At 48.8% G+C, this 15,032-nt stretch overlaps 2 protein-coding genes across 4 annotated transcripts in view; both read left to right on the top strand.

Annotated features, from left to right (window-relative positions):
* LOC127587036 (phosphofurin acidic cluster sorting protein 1-like) overlaps positions 1-14,793 on the top strand; it is a 100,447-nt gene extending 85,654 nt beyond the window's left edge. The window contains 1 exon segment of the mRNA XM_052045180.1: positions 13,427-14,793. The gene's annotated coding sequence lies outside the window, so the exon portion shown is untranslated.
* Positions 1-14,793, top strand: part of LOC127587017 (phosphofurin acidic cluster sorting protein 1-like) — a 42,182-nt gene extending 27,389 nt beyond the window's left edge. For 2 of the 3 annotated variants that reach the window (XM_052045128.1, XM_052045126.1), the window contains exons 12-24: positions 1,587-1,702; positions 2,056-2,182; positions 2,303-2,410; positions 2,728-2,834; positions 3,578-3,732; positions 6,241-6,351; positions 7,048-7,150; positions 7,263-7,305; positions 7,659-7,701; positions 9,429-9,576; positions 9,691-9,908; positions 10,868-10,990; positions 12,217-14,793. In XM_052045128.1, the coding sequence (XP_051901088.1) occupies positions 1,587-1,702; positions 2,056-2,182; positions 2,303-2,410; positions 2,728-2,834; positions 3,578-3,732; positions 6,241-6,351; positions 7,048-7,150; positions 7,263-7,305; positions 7,659-7,701; positions 9,429-9,576; positions 9,691-9,908; positions 10,868-10,990; positions 12,217-12,335 (1,521 nt within the window). In that variant the 3' untranslated portion in view covers positions 12,336-14,793. The remainder of the gene's footprint in view (positions 1-1,586; positions 1,703-2,055; positions 2,183-2,302; positions 2,411-2,727; positions 2,835-3,577; positions 3,733-6,240; positions 6,352-7,047; positions 7,151-7,262; positions 7,306-7,658; positions 7,702-9,428; positions 9,577-9,690; positions 9,909-10,867; positions 10,991-12,216) is intronic. The other variant, XM_052045127.1, reaches the window with a different exon arrangement.
* Positions 14,794-15,032: the final 239 nt, after the last annotated feature.

Raw genomic sequence — 15,032 nt, 5'->3', positions numbered from 1 at the left:
GCGGTGTGGGAGGAAACCCTTGCTGTCGCAGGGAGAACGTGCAGACTCCACACGGACAGCACCGGGGGTCGGGATCGAATCCGGGTCACTGGAGCTGTGAGGCAGAACCAATGCCAGCTGCACCATTGCGCATCTGTGGAGGGAGAAACAGAGATAATATTCTGGGACGATGACCTTTCATCAGAACTGGGGAAATGAAGGAAACTAGTCATGTTTAAAGTTGCAGTGAAGGGGGAGTGGTGGAGAGAACAAAGGGAGTGCCTTTAATAGGGTGGAGACCGAGAGAGACTAAATGGCAGTGGTGGAGCTGGTTAAGAATGCGGAGAATGTCTGTGCCAACCATGGTGCCAATTTTAACTAATCCCATTCACCTGCCCATACCATATCTGTCCAATCCCTGCCTGTTCAAGTGCCTGTCTAAATGCTAATGAGCCTCAAAGATCTGCTTCCATCGCTTTCCCTGGCAGTGAGTTCCAGGCACCTACCACTTTCTGTGCGTAAAAACAAAACTTGCCTTGCCCATCAGCTTTAACCCTTCCCCCTCTGACGTTAAAGCTATGCCCTCTCGTACTTTGCATTTCTACCCTGGGAAAAAGACTCGCTCTATCTTACCTAGACCTCTCATAGTTTTATATGCCCCTCAGCCTCTGACACTGTAGAGAAAACAATCTAAGTTTGTCCAACCTCTCCTTATAACTAATACTCTCTAATCCAGGCAGCATCCTGGTGAACCTATTCTGCACCCTCTCCAAAGCCCCCACAACCTGTAATGGGGTGATCAGAACTGTACGCAATTCTCCAAATGTGGCCTAACCAAAGTTTTATACAAATGCATTTCCCGACTTTGACACTCAACACTGCAACTGACGAAGGCAAGTTCCTTACCACCCTGTCTGCTTGTGTTGTGACAAGAGAAGGTTGTTAATTACAGCTGATCTGTCTGGAGAAGTTGTAAATAGAAGTGATGTGCAAGATCAGGAAAGAAGGGGAAGGATAACGTGGGAGCAGAACACAGTTGCTGGAAATCTGAAATAAAAAATAACTGCTGGAAACACTCAGCAGGTCAGGCAGCATCTGTGGAGGGAGAAGCAGTGAACATTTCAGGAGGAGAGCTTTTTCAGGTGGTCCTGAGACCAGTTCTGTCTGTTGTCCATGATGGTCTGCCAACTTCGGTCCTTTGGGTTTGAGAGTGGAAGTCTGTTCCCTTTGACTTCTGGCTGCAGGTCTTTGTTCAATAATACCCAGTACCAGAAGCATGTAAGGAGCAGGTAGATGTAACAGCCCCACCACTGGTGAGCATCCCAATGGCTCTTCCCCTTGCACTCAAGCTTCGGGGATGATGCTTGAGCAAGGCTATCATCTTGGGGCCTGCTCTCAGCCTGAGTCTGTGCACCCTTGTATATTCTTGGCCCTACATTGCAATGGACACGTGGGTGAGAGTCTCTGACACTCAGTAGATCGTTTGAACATCTCTCTCTGCCTCAGGGGCCTGTCTCCCTCACCTCTCTGTGTGCTTGTGTTGGGTTTTCCAGCAAGGAGTCATTGGGATGAGTACATTTCAACTCCCTGTTGAATTGTTCCCACAGGAGTTGACGGACCAGGAGACGTTTGGGGAGCTCAATCCTACTGGGTCAAATCTCGATAAATCCAAGCCACTGACAAAAAGCAGCAAATCAGAGACTCAGATCCTTGCTTCACCCAGGTGATTGGTCACTCCATGTGCACTGCCACATAACTGGGGGATGGACCCCACTCATCTGGAGCCTCACGGCAGGGTGGACACCCCACACACACTGGCCCTTACTGGGGGAACGGGTCTCTCTCTCTCTCTCTCTCTCTCTCTCTCTCTCTCTCTCTCACACACACACACACACACACACACACACACACACACACACACACACACACACCTGACCCTAACTGGGGGAAGGGTCACTCTCTCTCTCTCTCTCTTTCTCTCATGCACGCACTCACTGGGGGACGGGTCCCACACACACACACGCACTGACCCTCACTGGGAAGTTGTTGACGTGTCACTGTGACGTGTGTTTTCAGTAAAGCCGAAGCTTCCCACACTCCAAAGCACAGGAGGACTCCACTGAAGGATCGGCAGGTATCGCGGGCACAGAACGAGAGGGCGAACAGCTCCGACAGCGAGAGATCACCAGAACTCAGCATCCAGGTGAGGGAGCAGGCAGTTTTCGTCAATCTCGGATTGTGTTGGGTTTCCTCACTCCTGACGTGTACCCCATCTTCTGTCGGACTCTCTCCTTCCTGATGTGCTGAACTGTTCCTTCGCCAGGTCCCTCGTAAAGTGGTTTACGATCAGCTGAACCAAATCCTGTCAGCATCTGAAAGCAGCGTGCCGGAGACAGTCATCATGGTGAGCACCGTGGACTGGCAGGGGCAGGTACGCACCTTCTTCACCTTTGTGGAAGTGTTTCTCTCTTTTATTCATGTCAGTTCCACCATAACCTGGGATACTGGTTATGGTGGAACTGTCCCAATCCCTCCCTCCCTCCCTATTCCTCCCTCCCTCCCAATTTCTCTCTCTCCCTTGCTCCCTCCCATTTTCTCCCTCCCTCGCTCCCTCCCATTTTCTCCCTCCCTCCCTTCTCTACCCCCGCCCCCCTCCCAACCCCACCTACTGCCAATCCCCCCTGCTCATTCACCTTCTCTCTCTCTCTCTTGCATGCGATAACCCTCTCTCACCTTCCCCCTCCACAGTACGTTTCAGAGCTCCTCCTTGAACAGAAGAAAGCTATCGTCTGCACGTGCTCCATGATAGAGGTTCAGACCTCCCTCTCTGCCATCCTCACCAGGATACAGCGCTAGTGAGTGTATTTTCTGCTAACGTTACTTACTGTGTGATCTGCCTGTCCCTCTGTAACAGGTCGTGAGATCGTGGGTTCAAGTCTCAGACCAGGGAAAAGAAGCCCCATAACCCAGGCCAAAAATTCCTGTGCAGTGCTCCAGGTTGTGAAATGATAGTTCAATTTTTGTGCTACTGGACAAGTCATCTAGAGACCTGACTTGTCAGCAGTGCTGAAGGAGGGCTGCACTGTCTGAGGGAGCTCCACCCTGTTGAAGGGACCACAGAGGGAGCTTTACCTTGCCAAAGGGACAAAACTGAGGGAGCTTTGTACTGTCAAAGGGGCAGCACTTGAGGGAGCTTTGTACTGTCAAAGGGGCAGCATTGAGGGAGTTTTGTACTGTCAAAGGGACAGCATTGAGGGAGTTTTGTACCTTCAAAGGGGCAGCATTGAGGGAGCTTTGTACTGTCAAAGGGGCAGCATTGGGGGAGCTCCACCCTATCGGAGGGGCAGCACTGAGGGAGCTTTGCATTGACAAATAGGCAGCACTGAGGGAGCTCTGCACTGCCGAAGGAGCAACACTGAGGGTGCTTTGCACCATTGGGGAAGCTGTCTTTTGGGCAAGACCTTAAAATGCAGGCCTGTGAACATATAAGATCCCTTGGATTATTTTTAGGGTTTGGTTTGGGGTGGAGGGCTGAAGGTTTGGTCCCCACGCCGTTACCTTGCTCTGCTGACCCTATGTCCACATTCCCTCCCACCAGCTGTAACTGTAACGCCCAGATGCCACGGCCGGTAAAGGTGGCCGCCATCGGGGGGCAGAGTTACCTCGCTGCCATCTTGCGCTTCTTCGTGGAGCAGCTCGCCAACAAAACCTCGGACTGGCTCAACTACCTGCGGATCCTCGTCATCCCACTGGGTGAGTGCCGTCCTCTTGACGGTGAGGGCCCGGCCACTCGTGTGGGTGTCGTTGGCCAGACCAGCATTTATTGCCCGTCTCTATCCCCGCCTTGAGTTCAAGTTCATTGTTGTCAGAGGCATACATACACAGGGTATAAATGCCATGAAAATCAGCTTTCTGCAGCAGCAGCACGGTACATGACAAACATAAGTTAACGTAAACTTAAATTAGCATGAATTATACACAACTTTCCTGTGCAAAATAAACATAACATCTGTAACCGCGACCTGCATCTCCCCATTGCTGGTCACTTCAACTCCCCCTCCCACACCATCACTGATATGTCAGTCCTCGGCCTCCTCCACTGCCAGGAGAATTCCAAATGCAAGCTGGAGGAACAGCACCTCATTTTCCACCTTGGAACCTTAACAGCATGAATATTGAATTCTCCCACATTAGGTAATCACCACCTCCCCTTCCACACAACTCCCCTCCCCCCCCCGTGCTTCTTCTCTTCTTCCCTTTCCTAGCCATTTCTTTCCCTCTCTCCTTACCTTTGACCCATCCCCCGGTGGATCTGCTCTCCCCTCCTCCCCTGTACCTGCCCATCACTATCTCTTACCTGCATCTACCTATCACCACCTTGTGTTCACCCCACCTCCCCTCTTTTGTCCACCTGTCACTGCTCTGCTTTTCCCTCCTGTATATCGGGTTTTGCCTTTTCCCATATTCAGTCCTGAAGAAGGGTCCTGACCTGAAACGTTGACCGCCTGCTTTTCTCCATGGATGCTGCCTGGCCTGCTGAGTTCCTCCAGCATCATTGTGTTTTTCATCTAGATTCCAGCATCTGCAGTCCTTTGTTTCTCTAAACATAATGACACTGGTGCAAAATATAGTCCGAGGTAGTGTTAGGGTTTTTCAGGTGGGTTCAAGAACCTGATGGCAGTGGGGCTGTTGTTGAATCGTGAGGTGTGGGTCTTCAGGCTACTGTACCTCCTGCCTGATGGTAGCATCGAGAAGAAGACATGGCCTGGGTGGTGGGGGTCTCTGATGATGGATGTCACCTTCCTGAGGCCTCGCCTCTTGTAGATGTCCCTTGATGGTGGGGAGAGCTGTACCTGTGATGGAACCAGCTGAGTCCCACCACTCTCTGTAGCCTCGTGTTCCTGAGTTTCCATACCAGGCCGTGATGCAACCAGTGAGATTTTGCTTGAGTAGCTGGTGGCAAGTCTTTGTATTGGACTGCTGCTATCTGAGTAGTGAAATACTGTTGGGGACGGAGTACCAGGATTCAGACCCAGTGATGATGAAGGGACGACGAAATATTTTCAAGTCAGTATGATGTGACTTGAGGGGGAACCTGCAGATATATAGGTGTCCTTGCTTGTAGAGGTCGTTGTTTTAGCAGGTGCAGCTGGAATACCATTTGCAGGTTACCATGATGGAGGGAATGATTGTTCAGGGTGCTGGGTGGGATGCCCTGGAGGTACACTCATCCAGGCAAGTGGAGAGTACTTCATCATACTCCTGGTCTGTGCTTTGTAGGTGGTGGAAGGGCCTTGAGGGATAGGGAGTGAGTCACTTGCTGCAGGGTACCCAGAGTCTGATTTGCTTTTACCCTAAGATGGCCACAGAGTTGTACAACACAGAAACAGGCCCTTCGGCCCACCATGTCCATGTCGGCCTATCTACACTAATCCCATCCACAGCCTTCTCCGCCTTGGCGATTCAAGGGCTTGTCCAGATAAACTTTGTGAGACCTCTGCCTCCACCACCCCCTCAGGAACTGACCTCCCTTTCCCTCTCCTCGTCTAACACCTCCCCCTTCTGACTCCCTCCATGGACACCCATTGTCAAGGGATCATTATCCTGCACATACCTCTTCAGTGGTTTCGATCTTGGGTTGTCTCACTTTGTCACAGTGTGCAGGTCGTGGGCAGTAAGCGGGAATAATGACTTCCCCTCAGCCCCCTGTAGAGAACACATCCAGAAAGTGATGGGGGTCCCTGTGTATCCCATGGGAATGCCCATGGAGTGTTTCAGGGTGCATCATTTATTGAGGAGGTGAACGTTCTAGGGTGACACATCATATTGGCATTGGGCTTGCTCAGGTTGCAGAGCAGAACCCAGGCATTGATTCCATGGAGGGTAATTTGCAGAGTTTGCAAGTATCTTGGCTGTGTTCTTCGAGCACATCACTCTGCAATTGAAAGAAAGTTTGTACGTTCTCCCGTGTCTGCATGGGCTTCCTCCCACATTCCAAAAGACGTACGGGTAGGTTAATTTGGGTTTAAAATGGGCAGCGCGAACTCGTTGGGCCAGAAGGGCCTGTTACCACGCTGTAAATAAAATTTTTTAAAAATTTAAAAAACACCCTTACTTTCTTTCTATTCTGTGACGTAGGAATTTAATTGAACATTAGGTAACATTAGAGAGTAACATGATTTACATGGGGATGCAGTGGACAAGTGGTGTATTGAATGTGGAGCCTTCCTAACACTGCCACCCTTTTCCTTTCCCTTCCAGGGCTTCACCCTGTTGCCAAATACATGGCATCCCTGGACAGCAAGTACAACACCCTCTTCCTGGACTCTGCGTGGAGTGAGCTGTTCAGCAAATTGGAGCAACCCAGTATAGGTAGGATAGGGCAGAAGGGCCTGTTTCCTAGCTGTGTGATTCTGTGACTCAAAACTTAGTGCAACTAAAGCCAGCGTACCATTTGCTTCTCAAATGCTTGCTTGCAACGACTACTGTACAAGGACACTCGAGTCCCTTTGTACATGTCACCACTTAAATAATTCTCTCACTCTCTTTCTCTCACGCTCTCTCTCTCTGAAGTGAGTAAATTTACATTTATCCACATTATGTTGCATTTGCAATACATTTGTCAAAATCGAAGCCTCTTTGCAACTTCCTCTCAGCTTATACCCCACCCATTTTTGTGTTGTGGGCAGACTTTCACTTCAATCGTCCAACTGGTTGATATATATATTGTGAATAGCTGGGGCCCAAGCACTGATCCCTGTGGTCCCCTTTTAGAAACCTCCTACCACCTCTACCTCCTGTCTTGTCAACCAATTTTCAGTCTATGCCTGTCTATGAACCCCCGATCCCACCAGCTTTAATTTTCCATTGAAGCCTCTTATGTGGGACTTCATCAGCTTTTTGAAAATCCAAATGCACCACACCCAGTGGTTCTCCCTTATCTATTCTACAAGTTGCATCTTCAAAAAAAAAACGAGTAGGTTTATGAGACATGATTTCTCTTTCGTAAATCCATGCTGACTTGTCTAATCCTGCTGATGGTTTCCTGTCTGTTATAACATCCTCTAGATCCATTGGATGTGGTTGGGCGGATTATGCAGTACATATCTGGTGCACAGGTGACTCACCAGCTCCCGATTGCCGAGGCCATGTTGACCTGCAAGCATAAAAGGTAACAAGACACACGGGTCATGTATCCAAAGGATCGGTGAGTTGAACATTGGTTGCCACAGCTCCTTATTATTCAGTCTGTCCTCTAACAAGCTGCCTCTTTCTCTTTGCAGCCACGAAGATGATTCCTATCAGAAGTTTATTCCATTTATTGGCGTGAGTACCTCATCTCTTGACCTGTGCTTTACAAACTTGCACTCTCTCCCCAGCAACCTCTCTCTCATGCACATGTGCTCTCTCTCTTACATGCCCCATCTCCCTCTCTCATGCATTGCTTCCCTCTCTCAAGCACATGCACTGTGCGTGTTTGTGTATCTCTCCCTCGCACTCCCGCTCTCTCTCTCACACACAAATTCATGTGCACTCTCTTGTGTGGGCACACACACACACACGCACGCACGCGCACACACACACACACACACACACCCCTACTTTTGTATGTGATTGGGGATTAAAACTTGACCTAGAATACGAAACAACCTTAATTTAAAGTATCATTTATTCCACAGGTTGTGAAAGTTGGGATCATCGAACCATGCCCCTCCACTTCAGGTACCGATATCTTTGGGTCTGCCAATATCTGAACCTCCCACTGTCTCCGTGCTCCTGTCTCTCTTCCTGTGTCTCCTCCAGTCCCAGTGCCTTGCCCACTATCCTTATGTTTTTCTATCTCTCTTACCAACCCCCACCATCCCTCAGCGATTGATCATTGTTGTTGAGCGAGGGTGTATGTGGGCAAGATGTCACTTTTTGATTTAATCAATTTTTTTGAGATCAGTGTGTTGCTGGCAAGACCACCATTTGATACCCATTCCTCACAGCCCTTGATCTCAGTGGCTTGCTGGGCCATTTCAAAGAGCATTTAAAAGTCAATAACGTTGCTAAGCTTGGAGTCACCTATTGGCCAGACTAGGTAAGGACAGCAGATTTGCTCTCCTGAAGAACCATATGGGCTTTTATAACAGGGAATGAAAAACTGCAGATGCTGGAAATTGGAAATAAAAATAGAAAACTCAGAAATAGAGTTAACGTTTCAGGCCTGAGACCCTTCATCAGAACTGGGAAAGCGAGGAAAAGGTTTTCAGTTGCAGAGGTGAGAGAGGAATGGGCAGAACAAAGGGAATTTCTTTGGGTGAGGGAATTTCAGTGGGTGAGACCAAATGAGTTACTGTGGCAGTTAGATTCTGCTGCTTTGTCTGTGCTATGTGCTGCTAATAGCAGGGCTGTGGGACATTTGCAGCAGGTCAGACTGTGCTGATAGAGAAAAACTGAGCCATAATCACAGATCAATGGCATGCAGAAATGGCTACTTCTGATACAGACAGAAAGAGTGAGTTACCTAAAGTCGGAGAATTCAACATTGAGTCTGGAAAGCTGCAATGTCCCCAGGCAGAAGATAAGGTGTTTTTCCTCAAGCTTGTATAGGACCTTGTTATTTATATAGCAGTTAGGTAGTTTTGTGGTTGTCGTTATTAATGACTAATATCTTTTAAAAGTTCCAGATGAAATTTAAATTTCACATCTGCCATGGTGAGATTTGAACTCTGGTCTCTGGATTTTTGGTATAGGTCTCTGGGTTATTGATCCAATAATTTACAGGATTTTTTTCACTTCTCCGCGAAATTGTAAGTTTTTGTCCACCGACCACTCAAGTCTGACTGAAATCTGCTGGTGATTCAGGGCTGATGAACAATGGAGGTCGATTATGGTACAGTTCCGGTCACCACACTACAGGGAGGATGTGATTAAACTAGAGAGGGTGCAGAAAAGATTCATGAGGATGTTACCAGGACTGGAGGGCCTGAGTTATAAGGAGAGACTGGATAGGCTGGGACTATTTTCCCTGGAGCATAAGAGGCTGATTTATTGAGGTTTATAAAATTATGAGGGGCATGGATAAAGTAGATACTCACAGTCTTCTTCCCAGGGTAGTGGAGTCTAAAACTAGAGGACATAGGTTTAAGGTGAGAGAGGAAAGATTTAAAGGGGATTTGAGGGGCAGGTTTTTCACACAGAGGTTATATGAAACAAGGTGTCAGAGAAAGTGGTAGAGGTGGGTACAATTACCATGTTTAGAAGACATTTGGACATGTACATGGATAGCAAAGATTAGGAAGGATATGGGCCAAACACAGGCAAATGGGACTTGCTCAGGTAGGCACCTTGGTCGGTATAGACGAGTTGGGCTGAAGGGCCTGTTTCTGTGTTGTACGGCTCTATGGTGTGTTGAGGCTGGGAGGTCATGTTTCTGTGACTCATTTTCTCTCTTTCTCTTGCAGCAGCAGCCGAGCCAGAGGACACGATGACACCTGTGAGCTTTGTCCCCTCCACGTCCCCTCCCCACAGTACAAGCTCTGCACATGTCAAAGAGGCTCTGTCCACACCCCCCTCCTCCCCATCCATGAGTGGTGTCCTCTCCTCAACGAGGTGAGTGTGGATGGAGTGGGCTGGGTTCCGTGCTCCCTGGGAGTTGATTTGGGGAATGGGAGGTGGTGGGTACAAGGCCCTGCCCGGGTGATGACATTGGTGTTGCTCTTGCAGCCCGGGCGGCGGGGAAGCCATGGGTCTGCAGGTGGACTACTGGCTCTCGCAGTCAGTGGAGCGGCGGAAGGAAGGAGAGAAGCGGGACGCTAATGCTAAGAACACATTGAAGAGCGCCTTCCGCTCGGTTCAGGTCAGCCGGCTGCCGAATGGCGGGGAGCTCACACCCTCTGTTACCATGTCCATGACTGTGGTCACCAAAGAAAAGAACAAGAAAGGTGAGAGCAAGATTGAAGGGGTAGGGTGGGCAGTGAGGCAGATGGGAATAGGCCCAATGGGACCTCTGACTCCTGGGTTAAGGTATCTGTCTGACCTCATTCCCCTGAACCTTGTGCTCCAGCCCTAATGTGCGTAAGCTGATCCCAACTAGGTCCCCAGTGAGAGTGGCCTACGGGGACTCTGGGGAGGGTAACATCAGCCATAGATACTGCTGGATGGACCGTAACTGAGGATACAATCATCCTCGATTGAGAAGAGGATCTGAGGAAGAACTTCTGGTGGTTGGAATCAGGAACCCACTGTCTGAGAGAGTGGTGGAGACAGAAACTCGTGCAACATTTATGAAATATCTTGAGGAGCATTTGAATCACCAAGACATAGATGGCAAAGCACTGGCAAATGGGTTTAGTGTTGATTGGTACTTGGTGGTTGGCATGGACATGGTGGGCTGAAGGGTCTTTTTCTTTGCTGTATGACACTGATCCAATGATGGATGTCCTCTTGATTTAAATAGGACATAGAAGGAGGCTATTTGGCCCAATGAATCCATGCTAGCTCAGAGCGCAATCCCATTTCCCCACTAATTTTCCCTGTAACCCATATTCTCATCAACCCCACTTCAGATTCTACCAGCCACCTACACAAGGGACAACTTATAGCAACGAATCAACCTACCAACCCACATGTCTGGGATGTGGGAGGGAAGCACCCAGGGGAAACCTACACAGTTACAGTGCAAACTCCACTCACAGCACCAGAGGCCAGAATTGAACCCAGGTTGCTGGAGCTGTGAGGTGGCGTCTCTACCAGCTGCACCACTGTGTCGCCCCCTTAAGTTGAGGATGGTTGGTGCTTGCTTAAACTGCAACCTCGGCGTAAGGCATAAGGGGAGGAGTGATGGAGAGGTGGCTGATTGACTCGGGAAAGCAGAGTGTGTTTAACATTGCTTTGTTTGCAGTGCCAACGATATTTTTGAGCAAGAGACCAAAGGATAAAGAGTTGGACTCGAAGAGTCAGGTCATCGAAGGCATCAGTCGCCTGATCTGCTCAGCAAAACAGCAGCAACAGAGCATGTTGAAAGGTCAGGCAGCATCAGGGGGTGGATTCACTTGGCTCCCAGTGGCTACCCATACTGATAATGTTGCAGGAAGCAAGCACTGTGAATCAGATCTGGTTAGGATGTCACCGTCTAGTTTTCAAAAGCATCACCTGAGTTCCAAGAGTGTGATGCGGGCAGACAACCCCTCCACCCCAGTGTGATGCTTCTGCAGGCCAACCGCCTTACTGGAACACCGTAGACCTGCTGGACTCCCATCCTCCTCCGATTCGTTCACTCAAAATTAAACTGCCCCATGTCCCAATAAACCAGTTAAATAAGACTCAGATACTCTGGCACACTCAGGACTTTAATGGTACAGGACCTGCAAGCTTTCTGTACTGCTGGATGTTAATACTCCGAAGTACTTCTAACACACTTTTTTAAAATGGATAGGTAAGGTTTAGAGGGATATGGGCCCAACACAGTCAAATGGTACTAGCTTAGATAGGCATCTTGGTCGGCAGGGACAAGTTGGGCCGAAGGACCTATTTCCGTGCTGCATTACCCTATATTACATCGTATAATGATACATTTTTTTTGCTGAAGCCAGTAAGTTAAAAGGGAATGCAGGAAAAGGGGTCCTGGTGAATTTAAAGAATGTACGGTAGCCCAGGACCCAGCGAGTTTCAAGGTGGGGGGCACGGAAATTAGAGCCCTGGTCAGTTTAGAAGCAGCGTGGGAAGGGGGGCCCCGTTGTTTCAAGGGAGTGTAGGAACAGGGACCCTGGTGAGTGAAAAGGAGTGTGGGAGTCAGCACCTAGTGAGCCAGATGCCAAACCATTGGGATTTCCAAATAATTGGATAGCAGATTATCGGAGTTCTGCTGTTCCTCTTGTGCTTGTTGACCTGCACTGGCTGCCAGTTAAACAATGGCTTGATTTGGAAATCCTCCCCCTCAGGTTCAATTCCCCATCCCCACCCCCCAGCCCTACATCCATCTGCATTCTTGATCATCTCAGGATTCCTGCCCCTTTCCAGTGATAACCATGTCAGGCTTGCGAGCTCTAGAATTCCCTCCTTAAGCCCTTCCACCTCCACCCCACCCCCCACCTTTCCTCTTTGATGAATCTTTTGCTCGTGTTGCCTGATATCTCCTCGTGCAGTTCAATTTTAAATTTGCATCCAATCAACTGTAAGGCAGAGAGGGGTGGTGGGGGAGGAGAGCTGAGAGAGGGAGGAAAGTAGTGAATGGTGCTTTCTGTCTTGCAGTCTCCATCGATGGGCTGGATTGGAATGACGTTAAGTTTTTCCAGCTGGCAGCTCAGTGGCCAACTCACGTGAAGCACTTCCCCATCGGACTCTTCTCCTACAGCAAGCCCGGCTGCTAGCTCATTGCAGAGAGAACGGCTGCACGAGTGCTCGGGACGTCTGCTCTGCAAACTCTCAGCTGCCAGGAGAACACTTCCGACTGGAAATTCAAACCAATGCTAAGCCGCCTGGTTTCTGAAATGAATGTCGTAGCTGGCGAGCTGTGTAGAGAGCAGCTTTTATTCTCGTAGTGTGTCTGTGTCAGTCCCAGTCTGTCTGTGGTCACCCCCTCCGTGTCTGTGGTCACCCCCTCCGTGTCTGTGGCCACCCCATCTGTTTTGCCCATCTTCCCACTCCCTAAACTGTGGACGCCATCCAAATGTATCTGTGAAGCAGGAATCACTCCCTTTCCTTTCTCTCTCTTTTGTTGACAGAATGCTACAAAAGGCATCTTAGCTCCAGATGCAACAGATCAAGGGTCCACCCCTCCTCACCCACCCTTCCCCTCTCCACCACCAGACCCAGTTTCTTCAGTGCTGAGGAGGATCATTCACTCTCAGAAGTGGAACACTTTAGAGGGACCTTTACTCTGTATCTACCCCATTGCTTGCCCTGCCTAGGGTGTGTGTGGCAGGACGGTACAGAGGGAGCTTTACTGTGTCCAACCTGGGCTGTCCCTACCTCAGCACTGCATGTCAGGGCTGTGTGGAGGGAGCTTTGTTCTGTGTCTAAGATGTGCTAACCCTGTCTGGGGATTGTGTGACGGGACAGTGTAGAGGGAGCTTTATTCTGTACCTAACTCAGTAAGGGGGTGAAAGGTTTTTGTGGGTAAATGGGAATGTGGAGTTGAGTGTCAGTCAGATCAGCTGCGATCTTTTTAAATGGAGGAGCAGGTTTGAGGTGCTGTTTGACATACCCTACTCCTAATTTGTATCTTCCTGAAAGTGTTTAATGGGACTGAGTAAAGAGGGGGGGTTACTGTGTATCTAATCTGTTGTGTCCCTGCCATGGGACTATGTTACAGTACAGTGTGGAGGGAGCTTTACTTGTGGTTTAACCCACACTGTGGCTGCCCTGGGAGTGTGTAATGGGATAGTAGAGGGAGCTTTATTCTGGAGCTGACCCATGCTGAAACTGTCCAGGAGTGTTCAATAATATAATGTAAAATAAGCTGTGTGTGTGTGTGTGTGTGTTCAGAGAATAACGGCAGCAGTACAGGGGATAAAGAACAAATACTGAGGAGAAGGGAGAGCAGATCCTGTCCTGTCAGATGAAGCCCTTCTCCTCTGCTTCCTGTTGTGCCCAAAGTCTTGTGTTCCTGGTAATGTTCTGCTTCATGTTGTAAATAGTGAATTTTGTCCTCGTTGTTTTGAACGTTTGTGTACTGTGGGTGGCATAAGCCACATGTCAGATCCTGACAGATGTAGAAAAGGGGAAGTGCCAGGCACTGCCATTAGATCAAGGAGGAGCTGCCCAAAACACAGCAGGTAACTAGTCTGCAATGAGGGAAGGCCTGGGTCCATCCTTGGCCTGGGCAAAATAGCCAGTTGCAGCTGTGGGTAAGGTAAACCAACCAGGGTTCCTGCCTCTGTTGACTGCCCAGTGATCAGAAATCACTGCGCCCCCTTTGATCCTAGTGGACTGTGTATGAATATCTGCATTTTGGAATTAATTTTTTTAAAAACTTATGTATAAAAGTTGGTTCAAAGAGTGGAGAGCAGTTGAATGCACGAGCACATTAACAAATGGTGGTGCGCTTTACTTTTACTTGGAGGAGTTCAGCAGGGCAGTATCTACTGTCGCCATCCATTATGTATGACCGTGAGAGCGGGAGAGTGGATTCTGGTTCAGCCACGAGGCTTCCTACAGTTGAACAACCAGACTTGATTGTCTCCATGATGTTGAAATGACCCCTTGATTGCAAACCTCTGCAATCCGTACCCCTGATGAGAATTGGCACCTCTGAGAGATGGTGAGGAAGGATGCAGAGGTGCGGAAGGATCTTAGGGGTGGAGGTGGGGGGTCCTCTGTTTAGTCTTCCTTCCCACATTGCAACCAGAATTACATGGGAATCCTCTAGGCTCAGGCCATCCTGAGGACCAGTAAACTCTCACATCAGTCAGGCATCAAAGGAAGAAGATGGTCATGGCTTCAAAGCACATTCCAGTGCAGAACACCTTTCAACCCATCGTGTCTGTGCCAGCTGTTTTAAAGAGCTCTTCAATAAGCCTCAGTCCCTGCAGTCTTGATGCTTTTTCCTCAAGTATTTATTGACTTCCATTTTGTAAATTTCTATTAAACGTGCTTCCATTCTCCCTTTGATTCCTTGGGGACAGTGTACAATTGTCTCTGTGTAATTTTTTTGTGCTTCCTCTGTCCTTGCCTCCGTTGAGCTATTAACAGCAGGCCTGTTATGTGTTCGGAGAGAGTGTGTGTGATGTGTTCCTTCGGTGAGGGTCTCCGTTCTGTGTCTTTTGCTTCAATATATTAAAGTATTACAATTTTTTTCTATCCAAATAAAATCCTGCTAATATGAAAGACTGCTGTGTCACTCTCTTCTTTTTCCAGGATTGTGGCAGGATAGAGAGGGCCATCTCAGGGATACAAGATTCCTGATTCTGGGCAGTGGAGTATCATCTTGTTTGCTGGATTCATTGCAAACATTCAACCCCTGCTCTGAGATTTTCCAGGTTACCATGTGGAGTAGATATATGCACGAGTTAGAAAGCTGTGTACCCAGGAATTTGGTGATTTAACAGAGTAGGAGCCCTGTGACT

The sequence above is a fragment of the Pristis pectinata genome, chromosome 38 (genome assembly GCF_009764475.1).
Source record: "Pristis pectinata isolate sPriPec2 chromosome 38, sPriPec2.1.pri, whole genome shotgun sequence".
In the NCBI taxonomy this organism is placed as follows: domain Eukaryota; kingdom Metazoa; phylum Chordata; class Chondrichthyes; order Rhinopristiformes; family Pristidae; genus Pristis; species Pristis pectinata.
Note: the sequence above shows the minus strand (reverse complement) of the source record. Positions and strands in the feature narration are given on the sequence as shown.